This window comes from Fukomys damarensis, unplaced genomic scaffold (genome assembly GCF_012274545.1).
Source record: "Fukomys damarensis isolate Sample0158 unplaced genomic scaffold, DMR_v1.0_HiC HiC_scaffold_29, whole genome shotgun sequence".
Lineage (NCBI taxonomy): Eukaryota > Metazoa > Chordata > Mammalia > Rodentia > Bathyergidae > Fukomys > Fukomys damarensis.
The window spans coordinates 15712439-15736409 of NW_022900941.1; the positions used below are offsets into that span (position 1 = coordinate 15712439).

The 23971-nt window shown below is 37.1% G+C and overlaps 1 protein-coding gene across 3 annotated transcripts in view; it reads right to left on the reverse strand.

Moving 5' to 3' along the window:
* Nckap5 (NCK associated protein 5) overlaps nucleotides 1-23971 on the reverse strand; it is an 855349-nt gene that overhangs the window by 476806 nt on the left and 354572 nt on the right. For 2 of the 3 annotated variants that reach the window (XM_010606202.2, XM_033757250.1), the window contains one exon: nucleotides 7248-7343. The exons of the other annotated variant lie outside the window; for it this stretch is intronic. In XM_010606202.2, the coding sequence (XP_010604504.1) occupies nucleotides 7248-7343 (96 nt within the window). The remainder of the gene's footprint in view (nucleotides 1-7247; nucleotides 7344-23971) is intronic. 3 annotated transcript variants of the gene reach the window in all.

Here is a 23971-nt window from a genome sequence, read left to right on the forward strand (position 1 = left end):
ACAGTTCTCTATGCAACAACAGCCCAGAAAAAAAGCAGGAGTAGCTATCTTATTCAGAGATAAAGTAAATTTAAAACCAAAACTACTTAAGAGAGACAAAGAAAGTCACTACATCCTTGTAAAGGGAACAATCCAAGAGGAGAAGATGACAATCATAAACATATATGTACCGAATATTAATGCCCTCAACTATACCAAACAAATATTAAGGGACATGAAAAACTGAATAAGCACTAATATAATTGTAGTAGGGGACCTAAATATCCCACTGTTACAAATAGATATATTCTATAGAGAAAAATCAACAATGAAATACTAGAACTGAAGCAAGATTTTGAACAAACGGACTTAATAGACGTCTACAGAGTGTTCCACCCCACAAAAACAGAATATACATTCTTTTCGGCTGCACATGGGTCATTCTCCAAAATAGACCACATACTAGCTCATAGAACACGTTTCAATAAATGCGAAGGAAATGAAGTTATCCCATGTATATAAGCAGATCATAGTGAAATTATGCTGGAGATCAACAGCATAAGAAACATGAACTTCACAAACACATGGAAATTGAACTACACTCTCCTGAACAATCAATGGGTCACAAAGGAACTTAAAGAAGAAATTGGTCAGCTTTTACAAATAAATGATAATGCCAATACAACATACAGGAATCTGTGGGACACAATGAAAGCAGTTCTACATGGAAAAGTCATAGCAGTGAGTGCCCATACTAGGAAAACAGAGCGAGCTCAAATAAACAAGCTAATGATGAAATTTAAGCTCCTAGAAAAAGAAGGGCAAGACAAACCCAAAGCTCATACAAGGCAGGAAATTATAAAGATCCGAAGAGAAATCAATGGAATGGAGACTGTGAGAATGATATAAAAAAATCAACAAATCAAAGACTTGGTTTTTCAAAGGAATAAATAAAATTGATAAATCTTTAGCCAACCTTGTAAAAAAAAAAAAAACTTGGGAGGCTTAGATAGGAGGATTGCTGTGAGTTCCAGACCATCCTGGGCTACATAGTGAGTTCTAGGTCAGCCTCAGCTACACAGTGAGACCCTGTCTCAAAACAAAGGAATAAAAAAGGTGAAGTCACAACAGATCCAGCAGAAATCCAGAGGATTATCAATACCTATTTCAAGAACCCATACATAATAAAATGGAAAACACAGACATATGGACAGATTTCTTAGATACATATGAATTACCAACGTTGAACGAAGATAAAAAATTCTAACCATTATAAATAAGATAGCTACCCCTGCTTTTTTTCTGGGCTTTTGTTGCATGAAGAACTGTTTTCCATCCTTTTATATTATCAAAGTGGAATGAAGAAGAAAAAAAATTCTAAACGGCTCAATTACAATCAGTGGAATTGAAAATGTAATTAAAAATTTACCCACAAAGAAAGCCCAGGTCCTGATGGCTTCACTGATGAATTCTAGAAGATATTTAGAGAAGAAATATTGCCACTACTCTTTAAACTTTTCCATAAAATTGAAAGGGAAGCTATACTTCCAAATTCATTCCTGGAAGCAAGTGTTACTTTGATTTCAAAACCATGCAAGACCCAACTACAAAAGAGACCTTCAGGCCATTCTCCTTAATGAACATAGATGCAAAAATCCTCAGTAAGATACTGTCATATAGAATACGGGGTCATCAAGAAGATCATACAATTTGAGCAAGTTGGATTTATCCCAGGGATGCAAGGATGGTTCAACATATATAAATAAAAAATGTAATACACTATATTGACAGAGTGAAGGAAAAAAACCATATGATCATCTCAATAGATACAGAAAAAGAAACACTTTGACAAAATTCAACAACTATTCATGATAAAAACCCTGCAGAAAATTGGAATAGATGGCCTTTATCTCAACTTGATAAAAGGTATGTATTAAAAACCAACAGCCAACATCATGTTAAATGGTCAAAAACTGAAAACCTTCATGCTAAAATCGGAAACAAGACAAGGATGTCCACTATCACCACTCCTGTTCAATATAGTTTTGGAAACTTTAGCCACAGCAATTAGACAAGAGAAAGAAGAAAAAGCAATAAAGATGGGAAAGGAAGAAGTGAAACTATCATTTTTTGCTGATGATATGATACTCTACATAGAAGACCCAGAAAACTCTGCCAAAAGACTTCTAGACTTAACACTTTCAGCAGAGTTGCTGGATATAAGGTCAACACTCAAAAATCAATAGCCTTCTTGTACATGAATAACAGACTCACTGACAAAGAAATTAGGGAAACACTTTTCACACAATAGCATCCAAAAAAATGAAATATCTAGGAATCAATCTAATGAAGGAAGCAAAAGACCTCTACACTGAAAACTACAGCACTCTGAAAAAAGAGATCAAAGAGGATATAAGAAAATGGAAAGATATCCCTTGTTCCTGGATAGGAACAATCAACATAGTGAAAATGGCCATAATACCAAAACTGCTATACAGATTCAAGGCAATCCCAATTGAAATTCCAACAGTCTATTTCACAGAACTAGAGAAAACAATAAAAAAATTATTAGAACAAGAAGAGACCTAGAACAGCAAAAGCAATTCTAGGTAACAGAGACATGACAGTGGGTATCACAATCCCCAACCTGAAACTATACTACAAAGCGACTGTGATGAAAAAACAGCATGGTGCTAGCAAAGAAAAAGACCTGAAGATGAGTGTAATAGATAGGAAGATACAGAAATAACTCCAGATGTATTCATCTTTGGCAAAGGAGCCAACCATCCTCAGTGGAGGGAAGATAGCCTCTTTAATAAATGGTATTGGAAAAACTGAATTTCATCCTGTCAAAGACTAAAACTACACCCTTATCTTTCACCATGTACTAAACTAAAATCCAAGTGGATTAAAGATTTAAATATTAAAACAGAAACACTAAAGTTGCTGGAAGATAAGTTAGGTAAAACTCTCAAAGACATTGGCATAGAAAAAGACTTTATGAACAAATCCCTAGTAACATGGGAACTACCACAAAGAATCAACAACTGGGATCTCATCTTATTAAAAAGCTTCTGCACTGCAAGAGAAACCACCAACAGAGCTAAGAGACAGCCTACAATATGGGAAAATTTTTTTACCAGCTGTTCCTCAGACAAAGGACTATTATCTAGAATATATAAAGGATTCAAAAACATCAGGCATCCCAAATATAGACTCGATTAAAAAATGGGCATCTGAAATGAACAGATATTTCTCAGAAAAAGAAGTAACAGTAGCAAATAAATATTTGAAAAAATGTTCAACACCACTGGTCATTCAAGGGATGAAGATGAAAACAACACCCCTGAAAGAATGGCTGTTATCAAGAAATCAACCAATAACAAATGGTGGCAGGGTTCTGGGGAGATAGGAACCCTTCTCCCCAGAGTAGTAGCGCTAACGGTACAACTATTGTGGAAATCAATATGGAGATACCTCAAGCAACTAGGATTAGGGGTTTCATTTTATCCAGCTATCCTTCTGCTGGGTATCTTTCCAAAAGAATTAAAAGAATCATATCACAGTGATATATGCACACCTATGTTTATAGCGACACAGTTTGTACTAGCTAAAACATGGAAAGAGCCCAACTGCCCATGAACTGGAGACTGGATGAAGATGTGGATTTTCTATAAAATGGAGTACTACTCAGCCATAAAGAATGAGAACCTAGAGTCATTCATAGGAAAATGGATGCATATTGAGGCCATACTCTCAAGTATAAATTTGACATATGTAAATACTGAAGTTTCTCTGGTATGAAAAACTAAAAGTGTAAATAAGATGAAAATTGAAAAACTGATAATGTGAAATAGGAAGAAAGGGGCTAAAGGTGTAGAGGAAATGGGAAGGGTAGGGGAAAGGAAATAAGGGAAAAGAAAAATATGAGGAAAGGCGAAAATGGAAACAAAGTTTTTGTAAATAGGGAAGAATGGGGGGTTAAAGGGAGGACAGGGGTATGGGAAAAAATGAGAACCAAGATACTTCATGTAAAGGTACAAGATCCCAATGATGCATGTGACTATACTGTATACCTAAAACGTACCAATAAGCTCAGTGAAAAAGAAATATATTAAAAATTTTAAAAGGCACTTTCACTTTCTCTTCTCAGTTACCTTAAACCTCTAACTTTCAGTTTCTCTGTCAAGCAGTGATTGCATAAGATAAATTCCAATCCAAAGAACATGCTTATTTAGAGCTAGCCTTGCAAATTGGCTAAGAGCCCTTTCTGTGCATTTAGACTGGATAATTTATGTCTTCTGTAGGTTTGGGTTCTCAAAACTTCTATCTCAAATATGAGCATATTTCAACTGAACAGAGCAAGCATCAGCTGAATACCTACTTTAAGCACAGCAATGCCTAAGAAAACAGACAATATAAAGAAGTGAGGCACAGCAAACTATCAAAGAACGATTCTCAGCCCATAGGCAAGAAGTCAATTTTCAAATGGTTCACTGTGTACAGATCCACGCTAAGGGAATGTAAAGCAGGGAAAAACCCCACAGAGACAGGTAAGCGACTTTTCATGGTGTATAAGTTAATCTCTTTCAACAATCCCTGGTGGTCCATCCACAAAACCCATTGTGCCAAAGGGTACATAAAATTCAACTAAACTGCTGCTTTGCTTCAATATTCAAATATTGATTATGTTTACAGGAAGCAGGAAGATGGTAGCTGATAAAAAAACTTGGGTTCCAGAACAAAAGTAAATTTGAATCCTGGTTCTGATTCTTTCCAGATGTGAGATGTGGTGAGGCTGTTCATTTCTAAGTATCTCTCTCCTTTACTGGTCTATGCTGAAGATTCAGTAGGATGATAATGGGGCACTAAATTATACCATTATATATTGCTATTTGGGGACCTTATAAAATCAATGATAAACCACAGAGGTTTGAGGGATTGTTTAGATGAGACTTTTCCTTATCTTTTCTTTTACCATTCCTGTTCCAAATCAAGTATGTGCTCTCTTGTGGCTTAAGTTTCCAGCCTGTTCGAGTGTCTACATTCAGACATGACTTGCCCAGGTGCTTAATCCTTACCTTTCAGTCCTTCTGGAGTTCTTACTCTCCATTGATCTGTCCAAATGAAAACTGTTTAAGCATTGTTGGGTTGATATGTCAGAGTAGTCTTACAAGTTAGAAATAAAATGATTTTATTTTAAGATAAAAATGTGAGAAAATGCCTCGACATGAAAAAATAAGCTGTATTTGGATACCTTAAGGGATTCCTCATCAGAGGCAGGTAATATTGGTGTCAATATCCCAGGTTTTTGCTGTTAACAGATGTGAAGAGAGACTAGATAATACCATGTTGGCAAAGACAGAGCTATGGTCTTCAAACTGGGATGATTATGCCTAATTTTTTCCAGAGGACATTTGCTCACAATGGAAGACATTCTTGGTTATCACTACCAGTGGAGGGTTGCTACTGGGATCTAGCAGGTAGAGGTCAGAAGCGCTATTGAACATCCTACAATGCATAGAAAATAGTCTGGCCCAAACTGTTTATGCAGTGCTGATGGTGATGATTTTTTTTTTTTTTGAGACAGGTTCTCACTGTATAGTTGAGACTGACCTGGAACTCACTATGTAGCCCAGGCTGGTCTCAAACTCACAGCGATCCTCCTGCCTCAGCATCCCAAGTGCTGGGATTACAGGCATGCACCACCATGCCCGGCTGATGAATTCTGATGTACAGCAACAGTAAGTACATAGCTAGTAGGACTGCAAACTGTCTAACAATTTGGCATCTGACAATGTTCAAAATGCTCACAGTCAACGACTTAACGTATTTTCAAGAGACTCCTACACAAGTGCTCCAAGAAACTCTTAGAAGCATTATGCTAGGTATTATTTGTAGAAGCACCTTAAATTTCTATTAGAACATCTCAAGAATGGTATACCCATGCAATGTAAATTTATAGGCCATGAAAATGAATGCGCTTCAGCCGCATGCCTTGAAAGAGTAAGAGAGAAGCAGGCAAACTCTCCTGGCAAAAAGATATTACACAATCAGATGGCAGGAAGACAGATGGACAGGGGGATATCTGGTGCTGACAAGAGACACACCTTGGTTCTGATGGGTTTAAGCTTTGGGTTGTAAAATACCATGTTTACTGGTGTCAATGAAATTTAAAGGACTGGAAACCACTCTTTCAAGTCACCTTCTACTTACTAATTCGCTGCACAAAAACCCTGGTAGGAATCTTAATCCTTTGGTTCTCATGAAAGAAATATTATTCAGTATTAACAACTGTGTTGATTTAGTTATGGACTTTTCAGATCACTTTATATCAAACAATTCTGTTATTTAGAGTTTATTCTAGTAGCATCGGCCAGTCAGTCAGCAGATGTGTGAGTGCCTATGCATTGCCTTTGGTGTTGCACCAACAGCAGGGATGAAAGATATGTCGTCGTTGTTCTTAAGGTATTCTGAGCAAATGGATAGGCAAGGTCTGGAAGTATAAAGGGGCCACTGTGATGGAAGTCAGGTGTAAGGCCACATCCACATACAGAACAAAAGGATGCAAAGGAATCACCCACTGTAAAGAGCTGGGAGAGGAATGTTCCAAAGAGAAGGAACCCAGAAATGTGACAAAATGACCAACAAAACCATTATTTTAATGTAATGTGCTATCAGTCATTTTGCCTGTTCATACTGTACAGAGATATAGTTTACATATAATTTGATATTTGCTCAATACTATATCATGAATAAATTTTTCATGTTGCCATTGGTGTTCAAAATATTTAAGTAACTACATTATATTCAAGACTGCCTATAACATCTTTTCATAAATCAGTATCTTGGTGTTTAGTTACTTGTTCATTTCTGGGACAAAACATCAAACACCCACAAGTTAAAGGAGGACAGGTTTATTTTGGCTCACAGTTTGTTGAGGTTTCAGTCCATAGTGGGCTGGTTCCAAGGCAGGGTGGCATGGCAGAGGGGCATGGCAGGCAGAAGCAGATAGGAAACAACAGAGGAGAAAGTATATACACAGTTTTTCCAGCCATACTCACAATAAACCAGCTCTTCTCATGAGGCTTTTCCTCCCAACATCACACCCAGCTATTAAACCCATTAGACGACTGTTCCAGACATAAACATCACACACCCGTGACCCAGTCACCTCCCCAAAGCTCCACCTATGGCTGCATGAGACTTTGGGGGAACATCTAGATATCATCCATAACATTTGGGTTTCGGTCACTTATATTACATACTTTTTGTCTTTCTCCATAGTGCTGAGATGCAGCTCTTTCTGCAGATAATTTTTCCCTATGTCTTTTGTATTCTTGCTGTAGGCTCATTTCTCCCATCTTAAATTGAAACACATACATACACATTCAGACAGAAAATGAAGACTGTTTCATTCCTATCTGATGTTAATCATTTTTATATTTAAAGATCCCTAAGTTTAGCAAATTGCTCACATTACCCAAGCCATAAAATGTCTTTCATCTCAGCATAGTCTTGAACTCTCTTTAAAATTCACCACACACATAAACTGAAGAACTGAACTATAGCTACCAAAAAGGCTTTAAACTTGATTTGATCTTAGCCAAAAGGCCAAGAAGCAATACAGGCTTTAAACTTGAAATCTGGTCTTAGGGTGTTTGACATTTCTTTAGCTTGCGATTTAAAGCATGTTTCTTCTTTTTATAATTTGAGGCAGTCAACCTGGCATAGTTCCCTTCTGAGATAGTTTATGCTACATTCTAGATGACAAGATTACTCTACCTAGCACTGTCTGGAGATTAAGTACTACTAACTTGTTGTTTTTTTTTTTTTTTGTGGTACCGGGGATCGAACTCAGGCCCTTGCGCTTGCGAGGCAGGCCACCGAACTGCTGAGCTAAATCCCCAGCCCCTAAGTACTACTAACTTGAATCGTAAGAAAATTTTAAATTTCCAAATTAAAATTGAGAAAAGGTAAAATACTTCCACTGATTCCAGCACCTTTCAGGTTTTAAGGTTAACAGATGTGGCCTTAAAAAAAAAAAAAAATCCCTGCACTTCAGAATCTCTCAGATATTCCTTATTTAAAAGCAATACAGATGTCATGGGATAAAAATCCAAGCCCTTTTGTGAGAATAAATATGTTAAGCAGTGATATGAAGTATTCGGGTGACAGATGTTAACCTGAAAAAGACATCGCCTAACAGGCTGGTCTACACATCCCCAAATCACCCAGTGGTTGCAAGCAGCACAATTATTTAGCTATTATTTAACAAGCTAAAATAAATCACTGAACTAATTCCTATCTTTGCCATCATTAAGAACAATTCCGGTGGGGGTCATTTCTAAACTACTTCATGGTGAATGATGCAACAATAACAAGAATTCACATTTGCAGAGTTCTTTAGAGTTGATAACTCATGTTACCATTTGAATTCCCCACCCTGCAAGGTAGGCAGGATAGAAAGCCTTATTATTTTACAAATGAGAAAATAACTCTTGTGCAGAGCTATCATTCAGATCTGCTTAAAGTGATATATAATGAAACAAAATAAAGAACTCTCCTGATTCCAAACCAACTGTCCTTTCTTCTCTGCAGCTTGCATTAGGATCAAAGCACACAAGGATCAGCTTCTAGCCCCGGCTTTGGTATGAATTAGCCACACTGCCCTGTGCAAGTCAGGTAGCTCTGGGCCACCATTTCTTTACTTGTAACATAATATTTGATCATATGACTTCTAAAGGTCGACCACTACATATTTTATGAAAGAATTTTCTCCTGACCTGAGAAGAGGCTCTGCTTTACATATTCTTGTTCCCTCACCTCTGTGTAGTCACTCACCTACCCACAGGAAATGTATGTAATAACTCATGGAGTTAGCTTTGAGGCCATACTATATCAACAAAAATAATAAAATATAAGTGGTTAAGAGTGATAACAGGATATTAACAGCAAATTTTAATTTTGTAGTGCACTACTTTAAGCAATGTATAAAATTTGTGCATATGTGTTTATATACACACGCATACACACATATGACAATTCATTTAACCTGCACAATGGTTCTAGAATTATGTAAAAAGTACCATTCCCACTTTCCAAATTATGGAAATCTATGACTGAAGAGGTCAAACAACGAGTTCAAGTCAAGATTCAATTGACAACACAGCTCCCCAGTCCATGCACTTAATTAATCAATACTCTATGAAGACACACTCCTTAAAAATTTTATCAAACTGGTTTGCAAGACCAGTTTCAACAGATAAAGTCTGGTGACCAGAGATCTTGCCTGAATCTTATTTTCTAAAACCATACCATTTTACTAAGTAATAAAGATACCAAATGGCATTTTCCATACTGGAATAATTCACCTACATTTCTTATATATGGAATTATTTTTTAAATAGTGCTCAAGGGAAAAGACCTAATAAAGTGTGGAGTCAATAAAAACAGTCCTTCCCAGTGCCTGGATCCTTCCTTTCTGCTTCAAGTGCGGGACTTTCTCGAGAGTATATTTTGAATCTTCAGGCAGTCAGTGAATTTCACTTGCTGCAAACTTCTCCAATCCCCAAAGGAATTTTGAGACTAGAAGCTGAGACCAAAAAATCAGCTCCTCCTGTATTCATATCCAAAGGAAATATCCAAGATCTAGTACGTACATTTTTTTCACAATTAATAAAGTCATTGTCTTTGTCTTTTATTCACTATGATAATAGCACAGCTTTCAAAGAAAAAAGACTAAAACTACTTCTCCAATAAGAAGTGGATTCCTCAATGTGTGGCAGAAAAGGTGACTCAGTCCCAGTAGTTGATCTTCCCACCATGAACAGCATTTCTGTCATCCAAATGCAGTCCAGCGAATAGATAGGTTGTCCCTGTCGCATACCACAGCAGTCCTGGAGCTCAGGGCTACTCAGTTCATTCTCCATCAATATCCTTGTAGTGTTAAATAAGTTATCTGTTAGCAGGTGTACTATCTGTATATGATAATGTTAAACTGTGAAGTAAGTGTAGACAAAGATTTCCCAACAACTCTCAGTGACCTTGAAACACCAAAATTCACAGCAGTGGATGAGAAAGCAATGTATCAAATGATGACACTGTTTACCATTTTGTTCCTGGGACTGCACTATCACTCTAATCTTTTAACTCCCAAGAAGATGAGCTACAGTACTTCTACAAATCAAGGTAGAAATCTTTTCTTTCCCAATTAGATCCAATTGCAAAGACAAAACAGCACATCTGTCTGCCTTTCAAGGAAGCTCACCCAAGGGATGGTGGAGCTTTACTGATATAACAGCTAGAGGGTTTGTGGTGTCTTTCCTCTTGCAGACTGCTTCTGACATCTTTTATGAGAAGTTATACACAGCTTCCTTTTTGTGGCAATATTAATCCAGGACTGCAGCTGTAAGCATCCAGACTCCCTTGCCACCCGCAGGAACTTCTGATGAGAGTTTATCAGGGCTGCTGAGCCCAACGCTTTCGCATTAAAGTGGCCCTCACTCACAGTTGCTAGTGTGTGTGGTCAGCCCACACCCACACCCACGTGAGGCCAGCTTCCCACAGCAGTGCTTCTTTGAGCAGTGGAAACTCAGCTCTTTCCAGCTAGAAATTGGGATTGCTTTTGTGATCGGATATGAAATGAACCTGGCAGAGTCTAGAGAGTATAGCAAATACATAGATATGGCTGCCATAATTAGGCACTGAAAGGGTTCCAAGTATAAGTTATATACCCACTTACAGTACAAAGAAACCACAATAACCAGGTCCTGACTTTGAAAATATTTCTTTACCTTGGAGGTTATGCTTTAAAATAATTTTACTATAGGGATATATTAAATTCTGTAATCCCAGTGACTCATACAAAAGCAATTCTCTTTACAATGGCTAGGAGGATTTGTATTGGGGGAATACATAACTTCATTGTTTTGGAGCTCTTTGAAAGAATGGAAGGCAGTACAATACAATACCTAGCAACTTTGGCTTTAGAGGCAGATAGAGATCAAAAGCCAGATCTGCATCTTCCTAACTATGAGACCTAGGCAAGTTACTTAACTTCCCCAAGCTACTATAATGCAATATCAGTAATAACAGCAAGCACTGTGAGTACTTGTAAAGAGATTATATAGAAATGATGTTCCACAAATATTAGCCCATGCCATCAGTATCCATAACATATTGTGGATGCTATCACCAAGGATTCTCAAAGACCATCACAATAGCTGGCTAAAAAGAGTTAGCTTGTCCATTGACTTCTTGCAGCCCCCTAGCTTTGAAACTTTCCTATTCAACACACTGGACATATTTTAGTATCAGGAAAAAGACACAGGAGGAATAGCCAATATCCCACTCTAGAAATTCCATTTATGGTTTAGCAATGATTTTGTGTAGGCTATAGATTGTACTCCACTGAGAGCAATGGTGCACTGGTTGAATATTCTGTAACAATCTGTATTCTTTTTTTGGCTATATTTTCTTTGCACATGGTCCTTGTGGAGGCCTCACTGTATTTCTACTTTTTGGCCCAGACATACCTAATGTAGCTCTCCTACAGATCCATCTTCCAGGAACACCAAAGGTATAAAGTCTCCCAACTCCTTCTCAAAATAACCATCTTTCATTTAGTCAGTGGCAATAAGTTTGTCCCATCTAATAAACTAATCTAGGACATATAGCTAAAGGGCTCTTGAAAGATTAACACATGATCATACTGGAGATATTTACAGTTTTAAGATTGTCTGAAGCTTAATAACGCAAATGAATTAAGTGCTCAGGCTGGAATTCTAAACACATGAGAGCATGCTTGTGAGGGATACAGGGAGGATTTTGAGGCAAGACATCTTCAAAACTGTAAAATAAAGTCAACCTATTTTTTATATTGTGACATCAATCCAACAAAAAGAGACAGTTGTCTTGTGAAATGATAAACAGAAATAGGCTATTATGTGCTTAAAGCTTCAATGCTTTTAATCTAGCACAGATGTGATCCCCAACTGAGTTGAAATGTGGTATTTGGATAATACTAGCATATGATTTTTGAATTTTTGTTACTTTGTTTTTGTTTTCATTGAGAAAAGAACTAGAATGTACCTACCCATTATAGAGTTAAACACATGTTCACCTCATAACCCTGTGGTCTTGGTCTCTGAGGCACTCATCCACCGCCCCCAACTACCACTCCAAAGAGAGGTCGATTCCAGCAAGCTCTGAGCATGATGTCACATGCATTCCATCTGGAACTTGCTGAGCAAAGAACTCAGCTTGGATTATGGAAGTCATTTTAATGAATGTGGCTCCCTCTTCTGGTAGAAAGCCGAAATCAATACTAAAATCATCTGAACAGGGGAGCAAGGGTTTAGCCTCTTGCTTTTCTAGCTTCAGCAATATGGGTCACTACAATGCCCTTAACCAGTGAGCCAGACAATACATCCACCAAGGTCCTCACATTTTGCCACTAAGGCTGACTGGCGAAAAGATCAAGAACTGAAATGCAGCAAGAAGAAAGGGAAAAGATAAATCCTGCGTTGGAAAAAAATAGACACCAGACATTAACAAAGGGACTCAGCAAGGGCTGTTTAAAGAAGGCATATGAGGTGAAAACACTGAGTCTTCCTTTAATAATAAATAGTCTTTTGACCAATTGATATCTTAAAGAGAAGAGATTCCCATAAACATGTGCAAGGATGGAGAGACTCAAAACTAACACTGCTTTGGAAAATGACAATAAACAAGATTCTTAGTGGGAATAAGTAAATATAAAATGCCTACTTAACATCTTGATTCTTCATGAATTCAAACCTACAACACTAAAAGTATCTTTTATCATGTGTCACAATCAAATCCTAAGAAAACTTTGAATGCCTGGAAACACTGTTGTTTTATTAGAAATATAGACTCTAGCTCCAGAAATAAAATTATTTGTCGTTAGGACAAACATGCAGACAACTGTGAGGATGGTGTTAAATATCTATGCTCAAATAACTGTAAGAGCAAAACAAATGTATGTCTCAGTGATACGTGTATATTCCACTTTCTAAATGAATCTTACCAAATATTACAGAGATGTAAAAATACTTAAATACAGAACAAAACAAAAACCGCAACACTCCAAAGAGGCCATGTAAACTCCCACATTTTGTCTCTTAACAGTTCATTGACTGCTAAATTATATTCATTCCTAAATGACCCCAATGTTTCTGCAGCACAATTTCTGAGGCAATAGCCTAGATTCATTGTATCTTTATGAAAGGGCTTCCAAGGACGCACTGTGCCGCCATGCAGAAGTTCAAGTTCAGGGTGATGGAGGGCTGTGTCCTCCTGGCAAAGGCCACCCGTAGAGATACAGACACTATTCCATCTGGTCTCTGAGGGCTGCCTTTCCTGTAAAGACTGTGTGAACTCTCTAGATTTCATTATGGCAGGAGCCAGGATTGGATACAAATACAACTCAGACAGCAGTCTTTTTTAAAAAAATTCTTTTGTATAAAGAGGTACATTGCAACTCTGGGGGGAGCTGGAAGAAAAGAAATGGATTTGGAAATATTACCATTCATAGTAAGAGTCTCTCCTTAGTAGACCTTACTCAGGGTATTCTGACTTTCTTATCAACTAAGCCTTGACTTTTGGACTTCATTTTCTTTTCTACCAAGTCAATTTAGACACCCTACCCCCACACCATATGTGACCATACTCCATATCTGATGGGGCTCCTTACGTTCCTTAAACCCTATGTGAAGTCTGACCACCCAGGGCCACCTACAGCAAGAATCCAACAAGGCTCCTTTAGAATCGTCCATAACTGTCCATCCCGCATCCCAAACTGTGCTCCTTAGCTATAAATCCAGTCACTTCCCTGTTGCAGTCAAAACTGAGCCAAGACCTGCACAGAAATCTTTCTTCTCCCACTGCAACTGTCCTGAATAAAATCTGTTTTTGCCACTTTAACCACTAACTCTGGTATTTCTCTGAGAGTGTCCAACACGTGATCCATTCACACAAATTTAGACATGACGAGAGCTGTAAATGGCAGACATATCAGCAATTTGGGAAGTAGAAGAGATAAAGAGTAGAAAGAGGATAGGAAAATATGTGTAATTTTTATCCTTGGATCTAAAAATACTTACAGTTAACCTTGGCATGATACAGTTAACTAAACCAAAGAGCTGGGGGCTGGGGATGTAGCTCAGTGACAGAGAACTTGCCTAGCATTTCCAAGACTCTGGGCTTGATCCTCAGCACCACAAGACACAACTTTCTAAACAGCCCATTTCAATTTTATGAATTTTCATACTGATAACTGATTTCTGTTCCAGGATCCTGTACTGTATTTTCTGTCTTATCTTCTTGGTCATTTCTAAACTGAAATAATTCCTCAGTCCTTCTTTGCTTTTTATGACCTAGATATTATATTTATTCAATCCAAATTTTTCTGATTTTTCCCTAGTTATTGAAACAAGATTATGTGCTCACTTCAGCAGGACATAACTAAAACTGAAACAAGATTATTAATTAAGGGAACTATACTACAATAAAAGTATATATCAAGAGATTGCTGCGGTTTAGATCTAGATGTTCCCCCGAAGCTTCATGGGTCACAGGTGTAGCTTTGGGGAGGTGATTGGGGCATAGGGATTTGATACTCCTAAGTGAATTAGTTCACTGATGAGTTTATACCTAAATGTGATGCTGCAAAGGGAAGCCTGTTTAGAGGGAGTGCATCACTGGAGGAGGCCTGGAAGGGTCTATCTCCTTCCCTTCTCTATGAATCCCCTCCCTGCTTTCTGACTACCATGCGAGAATGTAAGAATTCTGCCATGCCCTCTGCCATGCTGCCTTGCCTTGAAGCCAGCCAACTGTGGACTGAAACCTCTATAAACTATAAGCCAAAATAAACCTTCCCTTCACTTGTAAGTGGCAGAGATTGTCTTAGTGACAAAGTAACTAAGACAACAATGCTACTATCATTTAATAGCTGGGATGTTTGTCTTGATTACTGGTTAATGTGGGATCTATCAGGTTTCTTTACCATATTAATATATATCTTGGATAAAATACTTTATGACCAGGCAAGTTTTCTTCAAAGTGCTAATTTTTCAGAACTCATCGATATGAACTTATTGTATTCTATAGCTTAAAACACAGTACTGAATTTATTTATACTATGTTGCTGCTCAAACCATCCTAGCTTTGGTCATTAAAGAGCTTCTTTTCATTAGATTTCATCTTCTTTTAGAACTGTCCATCTATTTGGGGGATCAGTCTTCTTCTCGGGCACAAAAAAATATTCCAAGTTTATCTCTTATTTTTCTGGCCTTGGCTTTGGAATCAGCCACTTCTCTAAAAAGCCCAAGGTCACTTTATTGGATAATGTTATTTAGAAACCAAGATTGGGGCTCCAATTTTTCTCACTGTGTCTGGACAGTTATAACTCTAAGTCCTTTCAGCAGACAGAGCTAGAAAATCTAGTAAACTACCTGTGCATGCATATCTACTCTTCTGAATACATCATTTTGGTGTGTGCACTGAGGATGAAATGATTTAGCTGTATCTGTGTACATATACAAATAAATATGCGTTCTCACCTGTAACTCTGATCCCAACTCAACATCACAGCATTCTTACCTTTGCTTATTTGTAGTTTATTTTTCTGACAATAAAGCAACTCTCATTATCTATCATTACTTAAATCTGATAAAGTAATTAGACTTGCTGATTCATATTCTCAAGAAACATCTTTACTACTAGAATATAGCATTTATGTACAATTTTTTGTCTTTATGTTTAACAAATTTTCAATCAAAATACTCTTTAAAATTACTAAAGTTGTTATGTCCTTCAATTTATCTATTATTACTCTGTAAAATAATACATATTATAGTTAAGTATAATATTTGTTCTTTTCTGTATTTCATTTTGGGTTCCACAAACATCCTGATAAGTTTTAATTATATGCTTTAGTGGTTGGGTAGAGGGATGGGAAACATTATGAGTCTAGATGTCAAGAGCCACACCAAGAAGTTTATCCTCAGAAGGTGGTCTCTCTCCTCACCCTTTCTCCCCAGAAATATCATCCACTTTCCTCAGCTTTTGCTCACCTAAAAACTATAGAAAACTAATCTCTGTGAGTTTCTGGTTCATCCTTCAAACTTTCCTTTTGCATAAACAAACAACTACAGTGAAATATATTTATACTCTCATATTTGGCGGGGGAGGGAGAGAGAGAAAAAAAAGTGAGAGAGACGGGGAGAAAGAGAAACAGAGAGAGAGGTGCCCTTTATTAATAACACACATATGTTTGTGCTCTGCTCTTCACACTTAAACATAAACCCTGGAAATTGTTTCACATCAGTTTACAAACACTTTTTGTTCTTTTTCTTTGCTGCATAGTTCCCAATTCTGTGATTATACTATAGTTTATTCAGTCAGTCTCCTGTGTATAGGCAATTAAGTTCATTCCACAGTCTTTGCAATTATAAACAATGCTATAACAGACGATCTTATACATGTGTATTTCTGTATTTTTGCAATGTATCATGAGGGCAGATTTCTGGAAGAGGGACTGCTAAATCCAAAAGTGAATGAATATGTGATTTTGTTAGATATGTCTCAAGAATTGCACAATTTACAACAATATATAGGAGTGTAAGTTTCCCCACAGCCTGATCTGCCAAATGCATTGGGATACCGTCCAGTTTTTACCAGTCTCATAGGTGAGAAATGGCATCTCATTATAAGTGAGCTTGGCTATTTTTTAAATCTTCACAAGTCATTGTCACATAATTTTTGTGAATTTTATATACATATCTCTTACCCATTTTTCTACTTGATTTTTGGCCTTTTGTTTTTTAATGTCTAAAGATTTTTCTTTCTCATTATCTTAGATATATTATCACTTTGTTGTAATGTATGTTACACATATTTTGCCAAAGAGATTGTCATTTGTTTCTGAACTTTGGGTATTTTTCCTAATATAAAAATTTTAATTTTTACATGAACTGTATCAGCCTTTTAGTGCATCTGGATTTTGAGTCATAATTAGTGAGGAACTGATTAGTTTCTCAGTACTACATAGGATTGAAGAAACTTTTAGCTTTGTTTTCTTCTGGTACTTAGGTTCATCTATTATATTAAGACTACTAATCCACTTTCGATTTATTATTGATCACAAAAATGTTAAGTAATAAAATTTTCTGGTGGTGCTGTGAAGTAGGAAGGCCTCTTAGTCACTGATATGCAAAAAATTCTAAGAATTACCTTAATTTGTCTACTCCTACTTAGATTAAGGCTATGTCTAGCAATAGACATTTACCTTGGAGTCACCAGTTGGAGGGAAATACTCAAATGAAAAAAAAGTTACATGATCCATACAAGTTTTCTTCTTTCCATTATCCTGTCTCTCCTGCTCCCTGTCTGCCTCTGCCTGTCTTCCCTCTTCTGCAGATGGGAAGCTAGAACTCAAAGGATAAGCCTAATTGGGTTAGAACACAAAACGGAATGATTTCCTGACAGCTCATTCTTTATCTGGGTACACTCTCAGCTCAGCACCCTTCATCGTGAAGGACGAACACTAGTGACCATGGTAAATCCATTCATAGGACTTGCTTCCCCCTCTGCACCATCTGAACATGTTAAAAATCTTAACTAGGAGTTTAATTTCTCTACCGAGGGCTTTAAGTTAATTAGGGGTTTACATGCTAACAAAGAGCCTGATACATCCATAAATCAATCCCGTGTAGGAGGACTACTTGAGAAGATGTCTATTCAGTGGAGACCTCACATTCAGCATCCCTGTCGGGCTTCCAACAAAAGGGTGCAGGTGTGGAATAGGCCACTATGACAAGGAAGCCCCAATAATTATTTTGCATCACTTAAGCCACAGCAGGTAATATGGCAAATCAAAGTCCCAGGCGCTCAGCAAGTGAAATCCATGTACCATGAAAAGCCACATCATATCGCTTTAACCTCTATAAATGAATTGCTGTTACACTGCGATTTACTTTATACCAAGTCTAAGAATTAAAAGAACATTGATCAAAATGATCTCTTTTTTTTTCTCTTGTTAAGATTAGAAAGTAACAGATGGACCCAGTTTTTTTTTTTTTTAAATAATGTGCTGAATATCACATAGAAGAACCTTTGAAATTGCTGGTGTCTTTTACTAAATGCACTCACATTAAGGTCTGCACTCACACAGGGTTGTTTTCTTTGGATAGAATGTTACTCGTACCCCTTTAACCACTACATTTGTGTTTTTTTAGTCAAATTTAGAATAAAAGAATAATGACTCCCAATCTTTGTGTCATTTTGTGTCTTTTGTGTAATTTAATTATCAAACAACTGATAAACGAATCATGGACTCACTTTTTAAATAATTTTGTGTTTTGTCACAATAACTTTATATCTATATAAAAATCATGGCTGTAATTATATGAAACAGCAAGCTATTTATTTTAAATCTACAAATAATGCCTAGGTTAAATGTAGGATTAGATCTCTTTGCAGCAGTTCTCCTAATAATTTTTTTTGTTCATCCAGATCATTCATACCCTACCCTACATTCTCAGCCTCAGGGTTCCGAAGTATACATCCTAGATGCAATTATGTTTAAGTCTATACATGTAATATTCTATAAGTAAATCCTCTTTGAGCTGAAAACATGTCATTACATAAACTCCTACCTCAAATGGTATTAAGAAATCAGTACTTTTGAAATATGAAACCATAAAGTCCCAGTACAAGTTAAACATCTCAAAGGTTATTAGAGATTTCAATTAAACAATCCAGGTTGCAGATGATTTCAGTTTGGCAGTACTGGAGTGAATCTTCCAAGAAGTTTAGCTACCCAAGTGGCTTTTTCTCCCGGTATATAAGTTACATGAAGCATTCACAAAGAGCATGTTTTCTACCTACCCACAGTCACAACACTCAGGCACACAATGATTCAGATCCTGCACGGTTCATTGCCATGGCAAGAAAAGAAAAGGAAAGAAAGAAAGTAACTCTGTGCCAAAGAACAGGGATTTAAACACATTTCCTATTTCAAAAGCCCTTGATTCACACTGTGAGGATGAATGCAGGGGTCAGGGGATCCACAATGCACTGCCCAAGCCATTCATTCATGTGCAGCCTCCCCCAGCTCCACTTTACCCTCTTACACCACACAGACGTTCTCAGAACATAAACATGCACTACTGCCAGCCATGTTTAAAAATGAAACAAAGAAATTCTTCTATTGGTCTTGTTCCCCATTCTCCAGGTACCACTCCGATTTTTTGGTTGCTTTCATATTACAAATTTGTAAAACAGTGGTGTCTACTGAGGTCTCCACTTCTATGCCCAGTATCTTCCAGTCTAGATGTCCATACTTGTGAGACCATTAAGAGTCACCCCAACACAACAGCGGGATGTCATCAGCACAGGCCATGAAGGGAGCCAGGACGTTCACCTCTGCTCAGGGGTAAAGAATGCCCTGAGTGTCACAACATAAACAGAGACCAGGAAACCAAGACTTCTACCTCTATCTAGCAGTAATGATATACCATCATCCCAAGAGCTCCTGGCTGGGGTGGTATCAGCAGAGGCCGAGTCAGGCTTCTCATTATCATTCAGTGATAATGAGGTGATAATATACCTCTCATGTAAGCAGAGGCCATCGGGCAACAGGAACAAAGCACTGTTTCCCGCCAAGCAGAATCATAGGAGGTTCTAGCAGTAAACCCTAATTCCTAACCCTGTGGTGATGAGAAGCCCCCCATCCCCCTGTCAATGGATAATGATGGGATTACTCAAATCCAGCAGTAACAGGGCAGATCACTTCCTTCCTTGTTGAAGAAACCCCAACAGAAGCCAGAGAAAGCAGATGTTTTAAATTAGAACAGGGTCCACTAATATAATACTCAAAAGGCCTATACTTCCATGGCAAAAAATTAGAAAAATGAATATCTCAAACTGGATGACCAAATATCATAGATAAAAAGTTTAAGAAATGTTAGTGTCATCTGACAAAGATTTTTAAATAGTCATGATAATGCTTCGATGAACAGTTATGTTCATGATAAAATGTAAAATAAGTCTAATAGCAAAAAAACAAAAAATAAATGCTCAGTAAAAAGAAAAAAAATTAAAGATATAAACAAGAACCAATTGGCAATCTGGTATTGAAAACTTTAGTAGCCTAAATAAAGCAAGCAATGAATAGCCTCATTCAAAGGAATGAACAAGGGGAAGGGAGAAGGAAAGAGATCAGTTCATTGGAAGATAGAACAATAGAAAATAGACAATCTGAATAGCAGAGAGAAATTAGAAAAAAAAATAATTCACAGGAGCCTCAGGGATGTGTAAAATTAAAACAGAGCCTCACAGTGCTGTCTCAGAGTTCTTGAAAGAGAGAAAAGAGGAGCTGAAACCCTATGCAAATAAGGGATGGAAACAGAAATTACACAAAATACATAAACCTACAAATATACGAAATAGAGTAAATTCCAGACGGATATACCCAGAAAGAGAAATGCTACACCAAGGCACAACATAGTCAAACTTCTGTAAATTAAATACAAAGGAAAACTCTGGTAAACAGTGAGGGAAAAATGGTAAGATACTTATGGGATAAAACAATTATAATGACAGCAGGTCTCTCATTAGAGACCCTGGGGGCCAGAAGGAAATGCTGGAAAAAAAGAACTAACTGTCAACCCAGAATCCTATATTGAATCAAAATATCCCTCAGGAATGAAGGGGAAATCAAGATATTCTCATATAAAGGGAAACTGAAGAAACTGTGTTGCCAGTCAATAAAGTGAAAAGTCAGCCTCCACATTGGAAGAAAATATTTGCAAAGTATTTGGCCAATAAGAGGTAATTATCTATCAATATGTACATGCATACATGGATACACACACTTATCTGGAACTCACACAGCTCAAGAGCAAAACACAACAGAACAAAAATGACTTAAAATGGGCAAGTGATCGGAATGTATTTTCTCCAAAGACGACATGATAACAGCGAAGATACAGGAAAAAGGACATAGGCTACCATCACTGATGATCAAGGAAAAAGTAAACCAAAGCCACCAGGAGGCACCACCTCACACTTGCTAGTACAGCCACTCTCAAAAGATAACAACTGTTATCAAAGAAATAGTGAAAAGAAACCCTTGTATAATGTTAGCGGCAATGTGTAATTGCTGTGGTCATAGTGGAAGCAACACAAACGTCCCTCAAAACAAGTAAAAACCCAAGTACATAAGACCTACCTAACTCCTCCCCTGGGTATACACACAAAGGAAAGGCACCTCATAGAGATATCTGTGCTTTCACATTCATTGCAGCTGGAAACAATGTACATGCATTGAGGGCTCACTTTACACATCATCAAGCAGCATAATGCTGGGTCGGGAAGCATAATGTTGGAATTCTATTAGAATTCATTTTTTAATAAACGACTGAAAATATTTTCTCATATGAAGCCTTTACGATATATCTTATTCCACATATAGTTTGAGCATCCCTAATCCAAAAATCTGAACTCCAACATGCTCTGAAATTCAAATTCAACCTGGTCTGGGATGCTGAGATATTCAAAACATTGTGAGGTTTGGATTTTTCAGTTTAGGGAGGTGCAATCAGTAAAGTTTGTAAAAATATCCCAAATCTAGAAATCCTCTGAAATCTCAAACCTTCTGATCCCAAGCACAGTCAACTACTACAAGGTAGGGATAATATTTGGCATCAAGAAGATGCTAATCAGTCTCCCGCCTTCCTGATTTATACTTTGCATTACATAAAGGATGTCTATTTACCTCTCTGTGATCTTAGATCTGGCAAGCTCAACTGTCATGCCAAGAACACCAATGTTAAAATGTTTATTTCCTTAAGCCAGGGTGATGGCACAGGCCTGTAACCCCAGTACTTAGGTGACCAAGACAGGAGCACTGCCATGAGTTATGGGCTACATAGTGAGTTTCAGGACAGTCTGAACTATATAGCAAGACCCTGTGTTTTTTTAAAAAAATTATTTCTTGAATTTGAGTTAGCTTTTTTTTTTCCTCATTGAGTTTATTGGTACATTTTAGGTACACAGTACAGTTACATTCATCTTTGGGATCTTGTACCTTTACATGACAGGTCTTGGTTCTCATTTTTCCCCCTGTCCCTGCCCTCCCTTCATCCGCTTCTACCCTCCCCATTTACAAACACTTTATTTCCATTTTTTCATTTTCTCATAATTTTTTCTTTTCCCTTATTACCTTTCCCTTACCCTTCACACTTTCCCTAAACCTTTAGCCCTTTTATTCCCATTTCACATTGGCGATTATATCATTAGGATCTTATGTACTATTATAGTTTTTCATACCAGAGAAACTATTTGGTATTTACACATGTGTGACTTATTTATTTCACTTAGGAATATATCCTCAATATGTATCCATTTTCCTATGAATGAATCTAATTTCTCATTCTTTATGGCTGAGTAATATTCCATTTTACATAAAAACCACATCTTCTTTATTCAGTCTCCAACTGATGGGCAAATAGGCTGTTTCCAAGTTTTAGCTATTACAAACTGTGCCGCTATACACATGCATGTGCATATATCTCTGTGATATGATTCTTTTAATTCTTTTGGAAAGATACCCAGCAAAGGGATGGCTGGGTCAAATGGAACCTCTAGTCCCAGATCTTTGAGGTATCTCCATATTGATTTACTTAGTGAGTTAACTTTTTAAAAAATTTCCGGTGATTATACAACTTTTCCCACACATACCTGCCTGTTCTCCATATCTTCAGTCTTGCTCATTTTCATATTTAATATTAAGCTTTAAGTTTTAAGTTTAAAATTTAAGTTTTATATTTGTGCCAATAATATAATTTTTTTAAAAAAATTGTAGTACTGGGGACTGCATGAAGTGAAGATTTTAAAAAAAGAATGAATTCACATCCATGTAGTCAAGGACCCAGATAAAGAGAAAATTATGTTAGAGAAAAGATATCACTGAAGTATGTACAGATATTAGATATCTTATTGTTAATATGTATTGGTTAAAGAAACGTTGTATCATTGAGGTTAGTACTAGTTTAGGAAAATTAGGCTACCATCTATTTAACAAGATTTCTCAGAGCCTTTAATGTCAACTACATGGATACAGATCACTAGTGCAGGTATAGGAGATGCCAAATTTCACAAGTTGATTTAAACACTTTCTTTTCACACTATGGACTAAAGACGCTCAGAGCTGAAGGCTAATTTCAGAAGCAACTGCTAATACAAAGCTGCTTCACCTACTTACTAGAGCTGGCACTGCAGAGACTGGCGCCAGGATAACACAAGTGATAGGCTAAATACAAAATCAAGACATGCCAAGGTGGAGAGCTAAAAACTTAGGCTCCCCTGAAAAAATGTTGCTGAAGAAATAACACAATATAAAATTTCAAAAGAGGAGGTTATGGGATAACATAGTTCCAAGAATCAAGTGAAAGTGCTCTGCAAGGATGTCCGGAGAATAGAAACAGAATCACTGACAGGTTCTTTGACAAAAGGCTCTATAGATTAAATTCAAAAACTGACACAAACCTGTCAAGATTTCTTCTGAATTCACCGTCTTTCTACATGAACTCTTAGCCCATCTCCAGATACAGAACATCTCAAGAAAACACTGTATCCACCATAACAAAGAAAACAAGCTGACAGAGTCTACACTGTAAATTTTTTTTTATTGAGTTTATTGGTACATTTAGGGATACAGTACAGTTACATTCATTGTTGGGATCATGTACCTTTACATGGCAAGTCTTGATTCTCATTTTTTCCCCTTACCTCTGCCCTCCCTTCACCCCCTCCTCCCCTCCCCATCTACAAACACTTTATTTTCATCTTTTCATTCTCTCACATTTTTTTCTTTTCCCTTTTTGTTCTTCCCCTACGTATCACACCTTCCCTACACCTTTAGCTCCTTTCCTCCCATTTCTAAATGTCAGTAATCTTATTAGAA